The sequence below is a fragment of the Procambarus clarkii genome, chromosome 11, assembly GCF_040958095.1.
Source record: "Procambarus clarkii isolate CNS0578487 chromosome 11, FALCON_Pclarkii_2.0, whole genome shotgun sequence".
NCBI classification, from domain to species: Eukaryota; Metazoa; Arthropoda; class Malacostraca; order Decapoda; family Cambaridae; genus Procambarus; species Procambarus clarkii.
Genome location: NC_091160.1, coordinates 34822098 through 34836926, shown reverse-complemented (window position 1 = coordinate 34836926; position 14829 = coordinate 34822098). Strand labels below are relative to the sequence as shown.

Below are 14829 nucleotides of genomic sequence, written 5' to 3'. Positions count from 1 at the left end.
CTGCCTCACGCGCAAGCCTAATGCTTGACGCCATATCAGGCCGCGATTTTCTGTTCTTATATCTTTTTATATAGTGTATGTTGTGCAGGTTTGGGTAATAATACAATATTATGTATAGTGTAATATATAATTTTAATGGTTATTTAACGTATAGTGTGTGACTCATCCCCTCTTTTTTTATACAGAAGCATTTGTGTATGCAACCAATTGTATGAATTAAATATTGTTTTATTCATTGTGCTTATGTTATATAAGTAACATGGCCAGAAAACAAAATTATATATTTTGTTTTGTCTAATATGTAACTATTTTCTTTACGTTAAATTTTATCATATGCATTTTTCACAGAGAGAGAGAGAGAGAGAGAGAGAGAGAGAGAGAGAGAGAGAGAGAGAGAGAGAGAGAGAGAGAGAGAGAGAGACAGACAGACAGACAGACAGACAGACAGACAGACAGACAGAACAATGATGCACTGGTCTGGGATAAAATACCCATAGATCTGAAGAACACAGGAGATGAAACACTCAAATATTACGTTTATTCGTATTTGTATTTTTCGGATAGTGGATTTTTATGACACACAGACAAGTCTCTAGCGTAAACCCCAAGTTTGCACAGTTTATATTTGTTTTCACGTTAAGTACACCTTGTAACTATTCGTCTTCTCGGGGACACAGGCATATTTCACAGTCTTTGTTGTCTTTGGTGATAAAACAAGAATCGGAGCAATTAACAACTTTGGGACATCTTGGACAAAAGCAAGTGTCACAGTTCTGTTTATCTTTCCGTAACAGACAGTTATTTGGACATTTAAGTATCTGCCTACACTTGGGACAGTTACAAAAGTCACACCTATTCTCATCCTTAATAATATGACAGTGTGTTGGGCAGTTATCCACAGGAGTACAAATGTCGCAATCACAGACATCACAACCATTGATCCCTGCAACTATCCCACACTCTGGGGGACAGTCAGTGACTGGCAGGCAGACATTACAGTCACAGACTTCACAACCATTGATCCCTGCAACTATCCCACACTCTGGAGGACAGTCAATGACTGGCTGGCAAACATTACAGTCGCAGAAATCACAACCATCGATCCCTTCAACTATCCCACACTCTGGAGGACAGTCAGTGACTGGCAGGCAAACATTACAGTCACAGACTTCACAACCATTGATCCCTGCAACTATCCCACACTCTGGAGGACAGTCAATGACTGGCTGGCAAACATTACAGTCGCAGAAATCACAACCATCGATCCCTTCAACTATCCCACACTCTGGGGGACAGTCAGTGACTGGCAGGCAGACATTACAGTCACAGACATCACAACCATCGATCCCTTCAACTATCCCACACCCTGGAGGACAGTCAATGACTGGCACGCAGACATTACAGTCACAGAAATCACAACCATCGATCCCTTCAACTATCCCACACTCTGGGGGACAGTCAGTGACTGGCAGGCAGACATTACAGTCACAGACATCACAACCATCGATCCCTTCAACTATCCCACACCCTGGAGGACAGTCAATGACTGGCACGCAGACATTACAGTCACAGACATCACAACCATTGATCCCTGCAACTATCCCACACCCTGGGGGACAGTCAGTGACTGGCAGGCAGACATTACAATCACAGACATCACAACTATCGATCCCTTCAACTATCCCACACTCTGGGGGACAGTCAATGACTGGCTGGCAAACATTACAGTCACAGAAATCACAACCATCGATCCCTTCAACTATCCCACACCCTGGAGGACAGTCAATGACTGGCTGGCAAACATTACAGTCACAGAAATCACAACCATCGACCCCTTCAACTATCCCACACCCTGGAGGACAGTCAGTGACTGGCAGGCAAACATTACAGTCACAGAAATCACAACCATCGATCCCTTCAACTATCCCACACTCTGGGGGACAGTCAGTGACTGGCAGGCAGACATTACAGTCACAGACATCACAACCATCGACCCCTTCAACTATCCCACACCCTGGAGGACAGTCAGTGACTGGCACGCAGACATTACAGTCACAGAAATCACAACCATCGATCCCTTCAACTATCCCACACTCTGGGGGACAGTCAGTAACTGGCAGGCAGACATTACAGTCACAGACATCACAACCATTGATCCCTGCAACTATCCCACACCCTGGAGGACAGTCAATGACTGGCAGGCAAACATTACAGTCACAGAAATCACAACCATCGATCCCTTCAACTATCCCACACTCTGGAGGACAGTCAGTGACTGGCAGGCAGACATTACAGTCACAGACATCACAACCATTGATCCCTGCAACTATCCCACACCCTGGGGGACAGTCAGTGACTGGCAGGCAGACATTACAATCACAGACATCACAACCATCGATCCCTTCAACAATCCCACACCCTGGAGGACAGTCAGTGACTGGCAGGCAAACATTACAGTCACAGAAATCACAACCATCGATCCCTTCAACTATCCCACACTCTGGGGGACAGTCAGTGACTGGCAGGCAGACATTACAGTCACAGACATCACAACCATCGACCCCTTCAACTATCCCACACCCTGGAGGACAGTCAGTGACTGGCAGGCAAACATTACAGTCACAGAAATCACAACCATCGATCCCTTCAACTATCCCACACTCTGGGGGACAGTCAGTGACTGGCAGGCAGACATTACAGTCACAGACATCACAACCATCGACCCCTTCAACTATCCCACACCCTGGAGGACAGTCAGTGACTGCCACGCAGACATTACAGTCACAGAAATCACAACCATCGATCCCTTCAACTATCTCACACTCTGGGGGACAGTCAGTAACTGGCAGGCAGACATTACAGTCACAGACATCACAACCATCGATCCCTTCAACTATCCCACACTCTGGGGGACAGTCAGTGACTGGCTGGCAAACATTACAGTCACAGAAATCACAACCATCGATCCCTTCAACTATCCCACACTCTGGGGGACAGTCAGTAACTGGCAGGCAGACATTACAGTCACAGACATCACAACCATCGACCCCTTCAACTATCCCACACTCTGGAGGACAGTCAATGACTGGCTGGCAAACATTACAGTCACAGAAATCACAACCATCGATCCCTTCAACTATCCCACACTCTGGGGGACAGTCAATGACTGGCTGGCAAACATTACAGTCACAGAAATCACAACCATCGATCCCTTCAACTATCCCACACTCTGGAGGACAGTCAGTGACTGGCTGGCAGACATTACAGTCACAGACATCACAACCATCGATCCCTGCAACTATCCCACACCCAGGAGGACAGTCAATGACTGGAAGACAAACATTACAGTCACAGAAATTACAACCATCGATCCCTTCAACTATCCCACACTCTGGAGGACAGTCAGTGACTGGCAGGCAGACATTACAGTCACAGACATCACAACCATTGATCCCTGCAACTATCCCACACCCAGGAGGACAGTCAATGACTGGCAGACAAACATTACAGTCACAGAAATCACAACCATCGATCCCTGCAACTATCCCACACCCAGGAGGACAGTCAATGACTGGCAGGCAAACATTACAGTCACAGACATCGCAACCATTCGTGCCGTTAACAATTCCACATTCTGGTGGACAATTAAGAGGTGACTCACAATTAGGACAGTCACATATATTACATTGGTTCTCGTCTGGAATCACTAAACATTCTGGAGGACAGTAAACCAATGGTTTGCAAATAGGACAATCACACACTTCGCAGCCATCTTGGTTCATAAGTATATTGCAATATTCTGGACACGCGTCAAATGCGGGGCACGTCGGACAATAACAGAAGTCACATGAGCCATAACTCTGGATAAGAGAGCAAGGCTCTAGGCACTCGGGTATAAGTTCACACACTCGTTCCGGCTCAGGTAGAGATTCAGGACAGTCGCAATAGTCACATCCGTACATATCTTTTTTGAGACAACACCCAGCAGGGCAATCAGTTACACGGACGCACGGTGGGCACTCGCACACGGCGCACCCATAGCAGTCCTTCACCAGAGGGCAGGCTGGCGGGCAGTTCGTCAGGGGCATGCACTGTGGGCATACGCACACGTCACAGCCGTCCATGCCTGATTCAATTCGACATAATGATGGACAGTGGTCTAAAGGTTTACAATGAGGGCAGTCACACACATCGCAGTCGAATTCATCTTTTGTAACGCAACACGGTGCTTCACACGAGAGCATCACCGGGCAATATTGCGGACATTCACAGAAGAAGCAGCCGTCGGCGTCCAGGAGTCGGGTACAGCCAGCCTCACAATGAACGGGGGGACACTCCGAGCACACGCACTTCTCACAACCGTTGGGTCCTATCATAATTTCACAAGGGTGATTACACTCTACTTGCACACAACAGTTACAGACATTACATCCATCATCGCCGGGCTCCAGCTTGCAGGGCGGTTCACAGTCTATCACCGGACACGAGCACTGGCAGACTTCACATCCGGAGTCATCCTTCTTTAACTCACATGGAAATTCACATTTTTCTACCACGGGACACTCGGGGCATTCACAGATATCGCATATACCACTCAGGGACTTAAAGGAACACGGAGGTACACAGTTCAGTCGTTGACAGGGAAACGGGCAGTCACATATATAACAGTCGGCTTCGTCCTTCCTTGAGAAACACGGGAATTGACATTCTATTTCCGTTTCCATGCACGGGGGACACTGGCACTCGTCACAACCTCCAGGAACTCTCCTGATGACGCATGTGTCGTTACACGTCTCCATAGACGGACACTTGGAAGTGCAGTTGCATTGTTTACACCCATCTTCATCGTACTCGACCGTGCAGGGAGAATCACAGTCGACGAGCTCAGGACACAGTTTTTCTGGACATTTACATAGAGGACATCCGCGGTCTCCCATCACAACTGTGCACGACTCGGGGCATTTAATCTCTTCACACTCTGGAAGGAACAGGAAAGTTAATTACAAACATGTTCACTTAATAAGGAAAGTCTAGAAGGATAAATTTACTAAACTCTACAGTATAAACACCCATAAATTAATTATCAGCGTAATGGTTAATGGACCCAGAAACAACTTTATCAAGGTGATGTTAATATGGGTACCTGACCAAATAACTGGTTATGGCGCACCTGGCAATATAATTGGTAGTTGTGGTGCGCTGACCACATAAGGGGCAGTTGTTGAGGACAGGAAGCCTGTAGTTAGGCTTATCGTGGTCCTCCCTAGGCCCATATTCTTGTCTTCTTCAGGATGCAAGTCACAACAATTGTCTAACTCCCGGATACATATTTTACTGCTAGGTGAAAGGCGCAGCAGGTGAAAGAAAACGTACCCAACCGGTTTTTTTTCCTGCTTGCTCGAGAAACTGAATCAGTGCCCCTCGATTGTTAGTCTAGAACGTAGACAACTGTGCTACAGAACACCCCCAAGACTATGTGAAGCCAAGGCGACGGTGCTGGGGTTATAACATACTTGGGTCAGTGCGGTCAGCTTCGCAGAGGCCAGTCAGACGCGCAAGCGCGTAAAGGAGCAGTAGAAGAGTCCTGGACCGCATGATGAAGGAGCGCTACGTCCTACCTTCCCAAGCACCGTCTAAGCACTGATGGGTGTCAAGCGAAGCTTGTTTGTGGAGAGACAGTAAGGGCGCCATTTGTCTTTCAGAGAGCCAAGGTCAGCTTTCATCATGCCTTCATGTTGAAGCCCGCGCGCGTGCCTCTTCACGTCCCGGATGATAACGACGACCTCACTTGTTTCACACATTGCTTGATTGTGGGGACATTGTTGCGTCTGAGACTTCATATATTGCGAAATGTGTTTTGCCATTTCATGGAGACCACTTGAAGAACTCACGGAGGAACTTTTTGTTAGCAATATTGTGATAGTGGTATAACGCACGTTTCTTGTAATACCATAATTAAACTGGATTGAAAAGTGCATGTTTGAGTCGCCACCAATCGTGTGAACCGCATGTTGTGTGTTCACAACACGAACGTTCCCAACACCCGTGGCGGAGTATTTATACATGCACCGCTCTACATCATATGATATAATACAATATGTATATCAGTAATATTATCATTTCTGGATAATTATTTGAGACTGTGTCGTAGCGTTAATCTGCAACGTAAAAACATAAATCAGCAATCAAAACAATAACAAAGTTCAAATTCAGACATTACCCTTTCTGCTAACCTTGCATATGTTAGATATTGAGTAAGTCACTTCACAAATAAGTCATAAATCAGATAAACACAGAAATCACAATAGCGTGATGCATCAAATGAACAAATCCATAAGGGCCGTGATGAGGGTTTACCATGTAGTGGCACTGTCGAATCGACGCGTCTGGGATCGTTCAACTCCTTATTATGGCCCTTGTGAATTTGTTTATCAAATATGTTCACTATATAATGCGTTTTATCAGGAACAGGCAGCTTATGTACATAAATATATCAAATTGTTTACTATATTTTATTTATCATGTGTTTTGAAAAACATTGATTGATGAAGATTAAGCCACCCAAAAGGTGGCACGGGCATGAATAGCCAGTAAGAGGCCCTTTTGAGCCATTACCAGTATAAATAGATGATCTGTGGAGGTGCGACTGCACCCTGCGTGACAGGAGATGTCTCCCGTGTTGAAAAACATTTATGTAATGACCAGACCACACACTAGAAGGTGAAGGGACGACGACGTTTCGGTCCGTCCTGGACTATTTTCAAGTCCATCGACTTGAAAATGGACTAGGACGGACTGAAATGTCGTCGTCCCTTCACCTTCTAGCGTGTGGTCTGGTTATGATACTTTAACTAAATTATTGGGACTTAAAATCTTCATACTTTATACTTATATATATTCTTATAATTTTACTTAAAAATATGTCTTCAATTTTTATGCAAGGATTTTCTTAGCTTAGCTAAATAAGTTAATCTTTTTTAACTATTTAATTTACTTATTTATTTGTTATTTATTTACATGCAAAAAAAACCATATTGGGTTGTAAGAGTACATAATATTGATGTTCTTTCATTCTTGCAAAGCCACTAACCTGGGAGTACAGTCGGGTTATTTCTCGCTTCACAATCGGGAATTCCAGATTTGAATCCCGGGCATGACATAATTTGCTTGCCGCGTTTCTTGTCACCTACTGCCTCTGTTCACCTATAGTAGTAAATATAGATACATATGCCCGACTTAATTTGTTGTGGGGGGGGGGCTTTATCCTGAATGGGAGAGAGTCTCTATATGCACCTAACATGTATATATACTGCCTGTCTGTCCCCGACACAATAAATTATTAAATTATGAATTATGATATACAACAAAACATATATATTCAATCAAGAAAATCGAGCGTTATTGACTATTATTTACGTTGGCAGATGTCTAGCTTTCAACCGGTAGATGGCAGGGCAAGTTGAGTGTTAAGGTTCACTGGCAACCCCAGCCGTGAGGGGCTGATGGGGGCGAGTGGCGGCTCCTGGCGGCGGCCCACCAGCTGGCCCGCCCCCCTCCTCACAACAACAACACCACCAGCTGGGGGGAGGCACCACCGCTGACGACCACCTCAAGCCACCACAGGGAAGGTGGTGCGGCCAGGTGGGAGAGTAACACCAGGATGCTCTCCACTGAAGACCCGCCTCGGGCACACGGCGCCAGGGAAGGACAGGTGCGTCCTGGGCGCCCTGGGTGCCCTGGGGGTACTTGACAGCTTCAGGTGGTGGTGGTGACCTGGGATACTGAACAGCTTCAGGTGGTGGTGGTGTCCTGGGATACTGGACAGCTTCAGGTGGTGGTGGTGCCCTAGGGTACTGGACAGCTTCAGGTGGTGGTGGTGTCCTGGGATACTGGACAGCTTCAGGTGGTGGTGGTGCCCTAGGGTACTGGACAGCTTCAGGTGGTGGTGGTGCCCTGGGGTACTGGACAGCTTTAGGTGGTGGTGGTGCCCTGGGGTACTGGACAGCTTCAGGTGGTGGTGGTGCCCTGGGGTACTGGACAGCTTCAGGTGGTGGTGGTGACCTGGGGTACTGGACAGCTTCAGGTGGTGGTGGTGACCTGGGGTACTGGACAGCTTCAGGTGGTGGTGGTGTCCTGGGGTACTGGACAGCTTCAGGTGGTGGTGGTGACCTGGGGTACTGGACAGCTTCAGGTGGTGGTGGTGCCCTGGGGGTACTGGACAGCTTCAGGTGGTGGTGGTGTCCTGGGGTACTGGACAGCTTCAGGTGGTGGTGGTGCCTTGGGGTACTGGACAGCTTCAGGTGGTGGTGGTCCCCTGGGGTACTGGACAGCTTCAGGTGGTGGTGGTGTCCTGGGGTACTGGACAGCTTCAGGTGATGGTGGTGCCCTGGGGTATTTGACAGCTTCAGGTGGGGGTGGTGATATGCCCTGGGGTACTGGACAGCTTCAGGTGGTGGTGGTGATGCCCTGGGGTACTGGACAGCTTCAGGTGGTGGTGCCCTGGGGTATTTGACAGCTTCAGGTGGTGGTGGTGATATGCCCTGAGGTACTGGACAGCTTCAGGTGGTGGTGGTGCCCTGGGGTACTGGACAGCTTCAGGTGGTGGTTGTGGTGCCCTGGGGGTACTGGACAGCTTCAGGTGGTGGTGCCCTGGGGTGCTGAACAGCTTCTGGTGGTGGTGGTCCCCTGGGGTACTTGACAGCTTCAGGTGGTGGTGGTGGTCCCCTGGGGTACTTGACAGCTTCAGGTGGTGGTGGTCTGGAGTACTGGACAGCTTCAGGTGGTGGTGTCCTTGGGTATTCGACAGCATCAGGTGGTGATGCCCTGGGGTATTTGACAGCTTCAGGTGGTGGTGCCCTGGGGTACTGGACAACTTCAGGTGGTGGTGCCCCCTGGGGTACTTTGTGAGAGAATTAAGTACTATTGTGTGTTATTGTATAAGTGTACTCTGACTATAGTCTGTTATTATTGCTACAGTGTACATATTCCTTCCCACTGCACTGTACATGGTTCTTCTTCTGTACATAATGCAGTTTACTAATTGATTTTGATTACAAAACCTATCCATTTGAACCCTATCTAATGGGACCTAGCATAATATAATCCATCTTGATACAAAGTAAAGTTTTAACACTTGGAAAATGAGCTATGTGCAGTATGCTTATGTATGATTTAAATATATCCCTAAATTATTTAGGACGTGTTCCCATTACTGGTTCATTATATAATGAAAATAATTAGTAAGAAAATTATGAAAATTGTGTTTCAAAGCTGTTCACTGAATTCACTCTTTCATGGACATTGGTCTCGTGCACCCGCTAGGTGGATGTCCGGGAGGATGAGGACCAGGGAGTTAAACTTTCTGAGATTATTGAGCTTCTTGTAGCTGCCGGCTACTTCCGAGCTCGTATCAAGGGGCTGTCGCCCTTTGACAAGGTTGGTAGCTTATTATTTGCAATAACTGAAGCTTACTTTTTTCACTATGGTATACAAGTTCAATGGCATATCATTATTTAACACTATCGCTCTCTTTGAACACCCCTCGTGTCCACTTTTTTTCTCTTGTGTCCTAGCTTTGGACACTGCTTGCATCCAATACAAAAAAATATTTGTATAAAATTCATTTTCTATCCGATCGACTTCTGCATAGTTTCAAAATGAGCGCCTTTAGAGTGCGCACAATTTGACATAAACATGAAAGATGTAACACAAAACTTGATGTCAGAACACTTGAAAGATTATAAATATGTTTTTGGTCAAAATTTTAAAATATTTGTTAAAATTCTATTTATTGTGCTATTATTAAGGGACTAGTTTTAAAATGCACACCTTTACATTGCAGACAATTTGATACTAAAATTAAAGATGTAACACGAAATTTTATGCCAGAACACTGGAAAGATATAAATAATTTTGTGATGATGAGCGTCCAAAATTAAAATATGTTAAAATTCCAGTTATTGCTCTCTTATTATGGGACTAGTTTTAAAATACAAGCCAATATATTATGAACAATTTGATACAAAACGAGCAATGTAACACGAAAATTGATGTTATCAAACTGAACGAGTATACACATTAGGTTGCGGGTGTGATAATTGGTGCTCGTTCATGGGTAACTTTAGGCTTTGCTAAGGGAGTCACGCTGGGCTTTTAGACAATATATGCATATACACCTGCAGGGAATTTAATTGCGAACACATTGATACCAAAACGAACGACGTAGCACGAGAATAAAGGTTAGAAACCTGAAACGAGTATGCACATTTTACCGATTTTGTGCGCTCACGGGTAACTTTTCCCGAATTTAGGCTTTGCTGTGAGGAGTCAAGCTTGGCTTTTGGACCTTATATGTGTATATATACCTGTAGGGAATTCTATTGTGAACACTGATACCAAAATGAGCGATGTAGCACGAGAATTAAGGTGAGAAAACTGAAACGAGTATACACATTTAGTGTCGCCGAGCGCTCACCTGCACGCTCACCTGCCCTGCCAGGCCTACTAAAACTACTGACTATAATACCTCCTTTACTTCTTGTATAGTTTTGGTGACTTCTGTTGATGGGCGGCACTTCTTGCCTGTTGGTTAGGCAAGACGTGTGGTTTCATGAAGTTGAGTTGGCTTAATGTGAACTTGTATAGTATGATGGTTTAGGAGCACAGGCGGATTATGTTGATTATGAAATGATGACGCGTATATCACACTCCATGTATGAGAGTAATGAGAGAAGCATCTGTGAGGCAGAAATGTTGTTATTGCTCCTAAGGTTATTCAGAGGAACAGATATTGCAATTTATGAGGGATGCAGTGAACATAAATAGTATGGGGTCATTGGTGATATGTGGGGTTATTGTATGTAATTGTAAATTACATGCAAATTTGCCGTCCCCCATCGTGTAGTGGTTAAGACACTCGCCTGGCGTTTCGCGAGCGCTTTCTCCTGATTTCATATCCTGGCCGGGGAGGATTAACTGGGCACAAATACTTAACTGTAGCCTCTGTTTAACTCGACAATAAAATGGGTACTTGGTTGTTAACCTATTTTTCCTGGGGTCATATTCCAGAGAACATAGGATTAAGAACTTGTCTGAAACGCTACGCATACTAGTGGCTGTACAAGAATGTAAGAACTCTTGTATATATATATTAAAAAAAAAAAAGTAAATCAAATAAACTTTGGGCAGTAAATAAGTGCATAAAATATTATACATATGTATTCTCTACCTATTTTTTTTTACATGATTCATCTTGTCAAAGCAGAATTATTGAGGGCCGGTGAAGGTAAATTACACCAGAGGTCAAGAACCAATGTATGTTAATGTGTATACTTGATACTGAACTTGAAAATAAAGGGTGTTTAGACGATACCATTTCCATATGAGGACTGTATGTTATTCATAGTAATGTTTGGTCCAATAATAGTTAAATGGTTCTGTATAAGGCTGGTAGAAATAGACATTAATTTTAAAAAAGTAAACTACTTTATACCCAATCTTTATAAGTGCTTGAAAAAATATCTCCTATTATATGTTTAAACAAAATGTAGTAAAGATAGTCACTGGAATGTTTAGAAATAATCTACATGATGGTGATATCTAATTTAAATATTCTACTTTTCCTTTCAGATAGTTGGTGGAATGACGTGGTGTATAGAGACATGTAACTTTGATGTTGACATAGATTTGCTTTTTCATGAAAACCTTACCATTGGTCAGAAAATGTAAGTGAGAGATACATATTCACAATGGTTGTTACTTATCTAGAAGATATATCATTAGTATCATTATACAACATTATAAATATATTATTGTATAGATACATACAGTGTTAGGTACAACATAAGTATTAGTAAACAATATTGTGCACTGTGTATTATTACCAATATGTTATTACTGTACCTATTTATGGCTACATGAATAGCACTATGCTTAGTGAGTCTTGTCTTGGACTGGATGGTAGGGCGACGGTCTCGGTTCATTCGGGTCAGCGTTCAATCCCTGACCGTCTAAGTGGTTAGGCACCATTCTTTCTTCCTGTCCCATCCCAAATCCTTATCCTGACCCCTTCCAAGTGCTACATAGACGTAATGGCTTGGCGCTTTCCCCTGTTAATTTCTTCCCCTCAGTGTCTCGTCTTGACACCTATCCTGGCTACTGCCCTATAAAATACTATAGGCAACCATCATATAACAGTAGACCTCAGATCTCCATCTGCAGAATCTCTCCTTACCTCGCCTTGTAGTGCTCCATGACGTATTCAAATAAAACCAATTATATATTGTATGATATTGTTGAACAAGAATGTTTATACCACATATGCAATACAACATGTAGCACAAAACCGTAAATAGAAGGTTTCATACCTTCTTAAAAAAGCAGCACGTCACACAGGGAGCACTCGACAACACTACCGATGCTAAATTTAAATATCACTGCACCACACATGTGCAATGTCTCTTTGGAATCTGAGGATGAAAAATTTGTACTACCAGAGACAAATGATGTCGAATATCCGTCCCCAAAAAATGAGGTTGATGAAAACCTTCACATCCTATCAGACCTAGAAGCAGAATTGTCAGTTCACACTGGTGAACTGGCTTCTAAATAGACTTCTAAAATTTCCAGCGTTTGTAGAATGGGTCGGCAATCCTTCATTTACCCAAAAGATGTAATATTCATTTGTAATGTATAGATGTAAGATTTCATTCAAAGATGTAAGATTCATCTGAGCAAAATGTAATAGTGTCTGAATACATCAGTATTCCTCTTGACAGCATGGTACTCGCTACCACTTTCTTCATCAAGCCCTCTAATTGTGGATAATCAGTCGGTGAATATCTGTTAATTTTCACTCCCATTACTGTACTTCTTGAGATATACTGTACTTACGAATTATGGTAAGTGGTGTATGGTTAAAACTAAGGACTATATGTACGTTCAGCAGAATGCTAGCAAAAGTTTGGTAATGAAATAACCAAATAGAAAGCGTCATTATTTTACTTTTGAAACAATTGTTTTTCAGGTTCCCTCCTGGTAAGCAGTTTTAGGTCCATTAGAACATATTGTTTGTTGACTTTTTTTAATAAATAACCCTCATAAATCTTGAATGTGTAGGTCCTGTGATATTTTTCATAAATGTTATGAAATGTTCTGTTAATGGGTATGTAAATACTGTGCCATAAATATAATGTACAAGTAATTTTAACAATTTTGTTACATTTTGTATCTATTGTATATGCTTATACTGAAGAGCGCCATTTGAAGTATAAGGCCAATCCACTTTGCAGAGCATTAACGGAGAGAATTGTGCGGGTCTTGCGGTCCATGAAGTGTCCACATCAGTTAGAGCCTCACCAGATCCAGGGACTTGATGCTATACACATTTTTCCAGTAATTCAGGTACATAAAATGTCACTTTGTTTAACCCGTGGGGCTGCTTCTTGTTGTTGTTAAAGATTGGCTACCCGGAGCAAAAAGTTCCAGGCAACACGGGCTATGGTGAGCCCGTAGTGCCTTAAGTGGGGCTGCATCCCTATTTATGAGATTATGACTAGTGAGTGAGAAATAATTAATACATTTTTTCTCTCTAATATTGTTAAAATGCATTCGCTGATCACTGGGAAAAGTAAGAAATTTGATTTTTACTATTTTGACCATGGGGGATGCAAAGAAATCTCTTCGATGTCATGATTCCATGATTCGTGAGCATTCATAAAGCGATCGTTCCATGAAGGTCACCTAGGGCCAGGTGTGGAGTGGGAATTGCCTCAGAGATATTATTTCATATTTATTTCAATGTGTGTGTGATTTAATTTTTTTTTTCTAGTAGTTGCATTTAGTGTATCATTTGAGAAATTTACATGATGAAATGTATAGAACATTAGAATTCACAAATATGCACCTCATTTTATATTCTTGGAACAGTAAAACATACTGTATTCCTGTTATTATGCTGTAAGCACACTTTATGTATATAACTACATTTTCATGCACTTGTGCAAACCACTAAGTAGTTCGGGTAGGTGTAATAATCTCATACCCAGTTCTCAGAGTTCAACCTAGCAACTTCTTTCAATCTTCATTCAATCTTTTGCATGAAGTTGTAACTGCACTCATTAAATATATTATGTTTTCTTGGTATTTTTAATGCTTTTATCTTGGTTTTTCTAGTGCAATGATGCATTGGGTTGTTAATGTTGTTTGGATCACAGAACTTGTAAAATACACAGATATATTCATGTCACAATATTATATTATATGCACACAATATTATTTTCTTTGAACAATGAAACGTACTATTTTTACTGTTATTACATTTTATGCACATGTTATATATAACAACTGCATTTTTATGCAAGCAGTTCTGGTGGGTTTGGTAATCTTGTGATACTAAGCAACTAACATGTACTCACCTAGTTGTGCTTGCGGGGGGTTGAGCTTTAGCTCTTTGCTCCCGCCTCTCAACCGTCGATCAACAGGTAATTACCTAAGTGTAGTTACAGGATGAGAGCTACGCTCGTGGTGTCCCGTCTTCCCAGCACTCTTTGTCATATAACGCTTTGAAACTACTGACGGTCTTGGCCTCCACCACCTTCTCCCCTAACTTGTTCCAACCGTCTACCATGTACAGGTTCCTGAGCCTATTGGGCTCTATCATATCTACACTTGAAACTGTGTATGGAGTCAGCTTCCACCACATCACTCCCTATTGCATTCCATTTGTCAACCACTCTGACACTAAAAAAGTTCTTTCTTTTCTCAATGAGCACATGCTAGTCGGTTACTGATGCCACCCAACAGCGAAAATACCTCTCAATATATTATGAG

At 43.2% G+C, this 14829-nt stretch overlaps 2 protein-coding genes across 3 annotated transcripts in view; one reads left to right on the top strand and one right to left on the bottom strand.

Annotated features, from left to right (window-relative positions):
- Positions 1–338: 338 nt before the first annotated feature.
- Positions 339–5671, bottom strand: LOC123758261 (extracellular matrix protein A). Its single transcript, XM_045742430.2, has 2 exons — positions 5514–5671; positions 339–4978 (listed from the first exon to the last, which is right to left on the bottom strand). The coding sequence occupies exons 1-2, from the start codon at positions 5593–5595 to the stop codon at positions 654–656; spliced, it is 4407 nt and encodes a 1468-aa protein (XP_045598386.2). The 5' UTR covers positions 5596–5671; the 3' UTR covers positions 339–653.
- Positions 5672–7490: 1819 nt separating this feature from the next.
- The window catches only part of LOC123758262 (coiled-coil domain-containing protein 93), a 29555-nt gene continuing 22216 nt past the window's right edge, over positions 7491–14829 (top strand). The window contains exons 1-4 of one of the 2 annotated variants that reach the window (XM_045742431.2): positions 7491–7711; positions 9322–9435; positions 11629–11723; positions 13290–13401. In XM_045742431.2, the coding sequence (XP_045598387.2) occupies positions 7661–7711; positions 9322–9435; positions 11629–11723; positions 13290–13401 (372 nt within the window). In that variant the 5' untranslated portion in view covers positions 7491–7660. The remainder of the gene's footprint in view (positions 7712–9321; positions 9436–11628; positions 11724–13289; positions 13402–14829) is intronic. The other variant, XM_045742432.2, reaches the window with a different exon arrangement.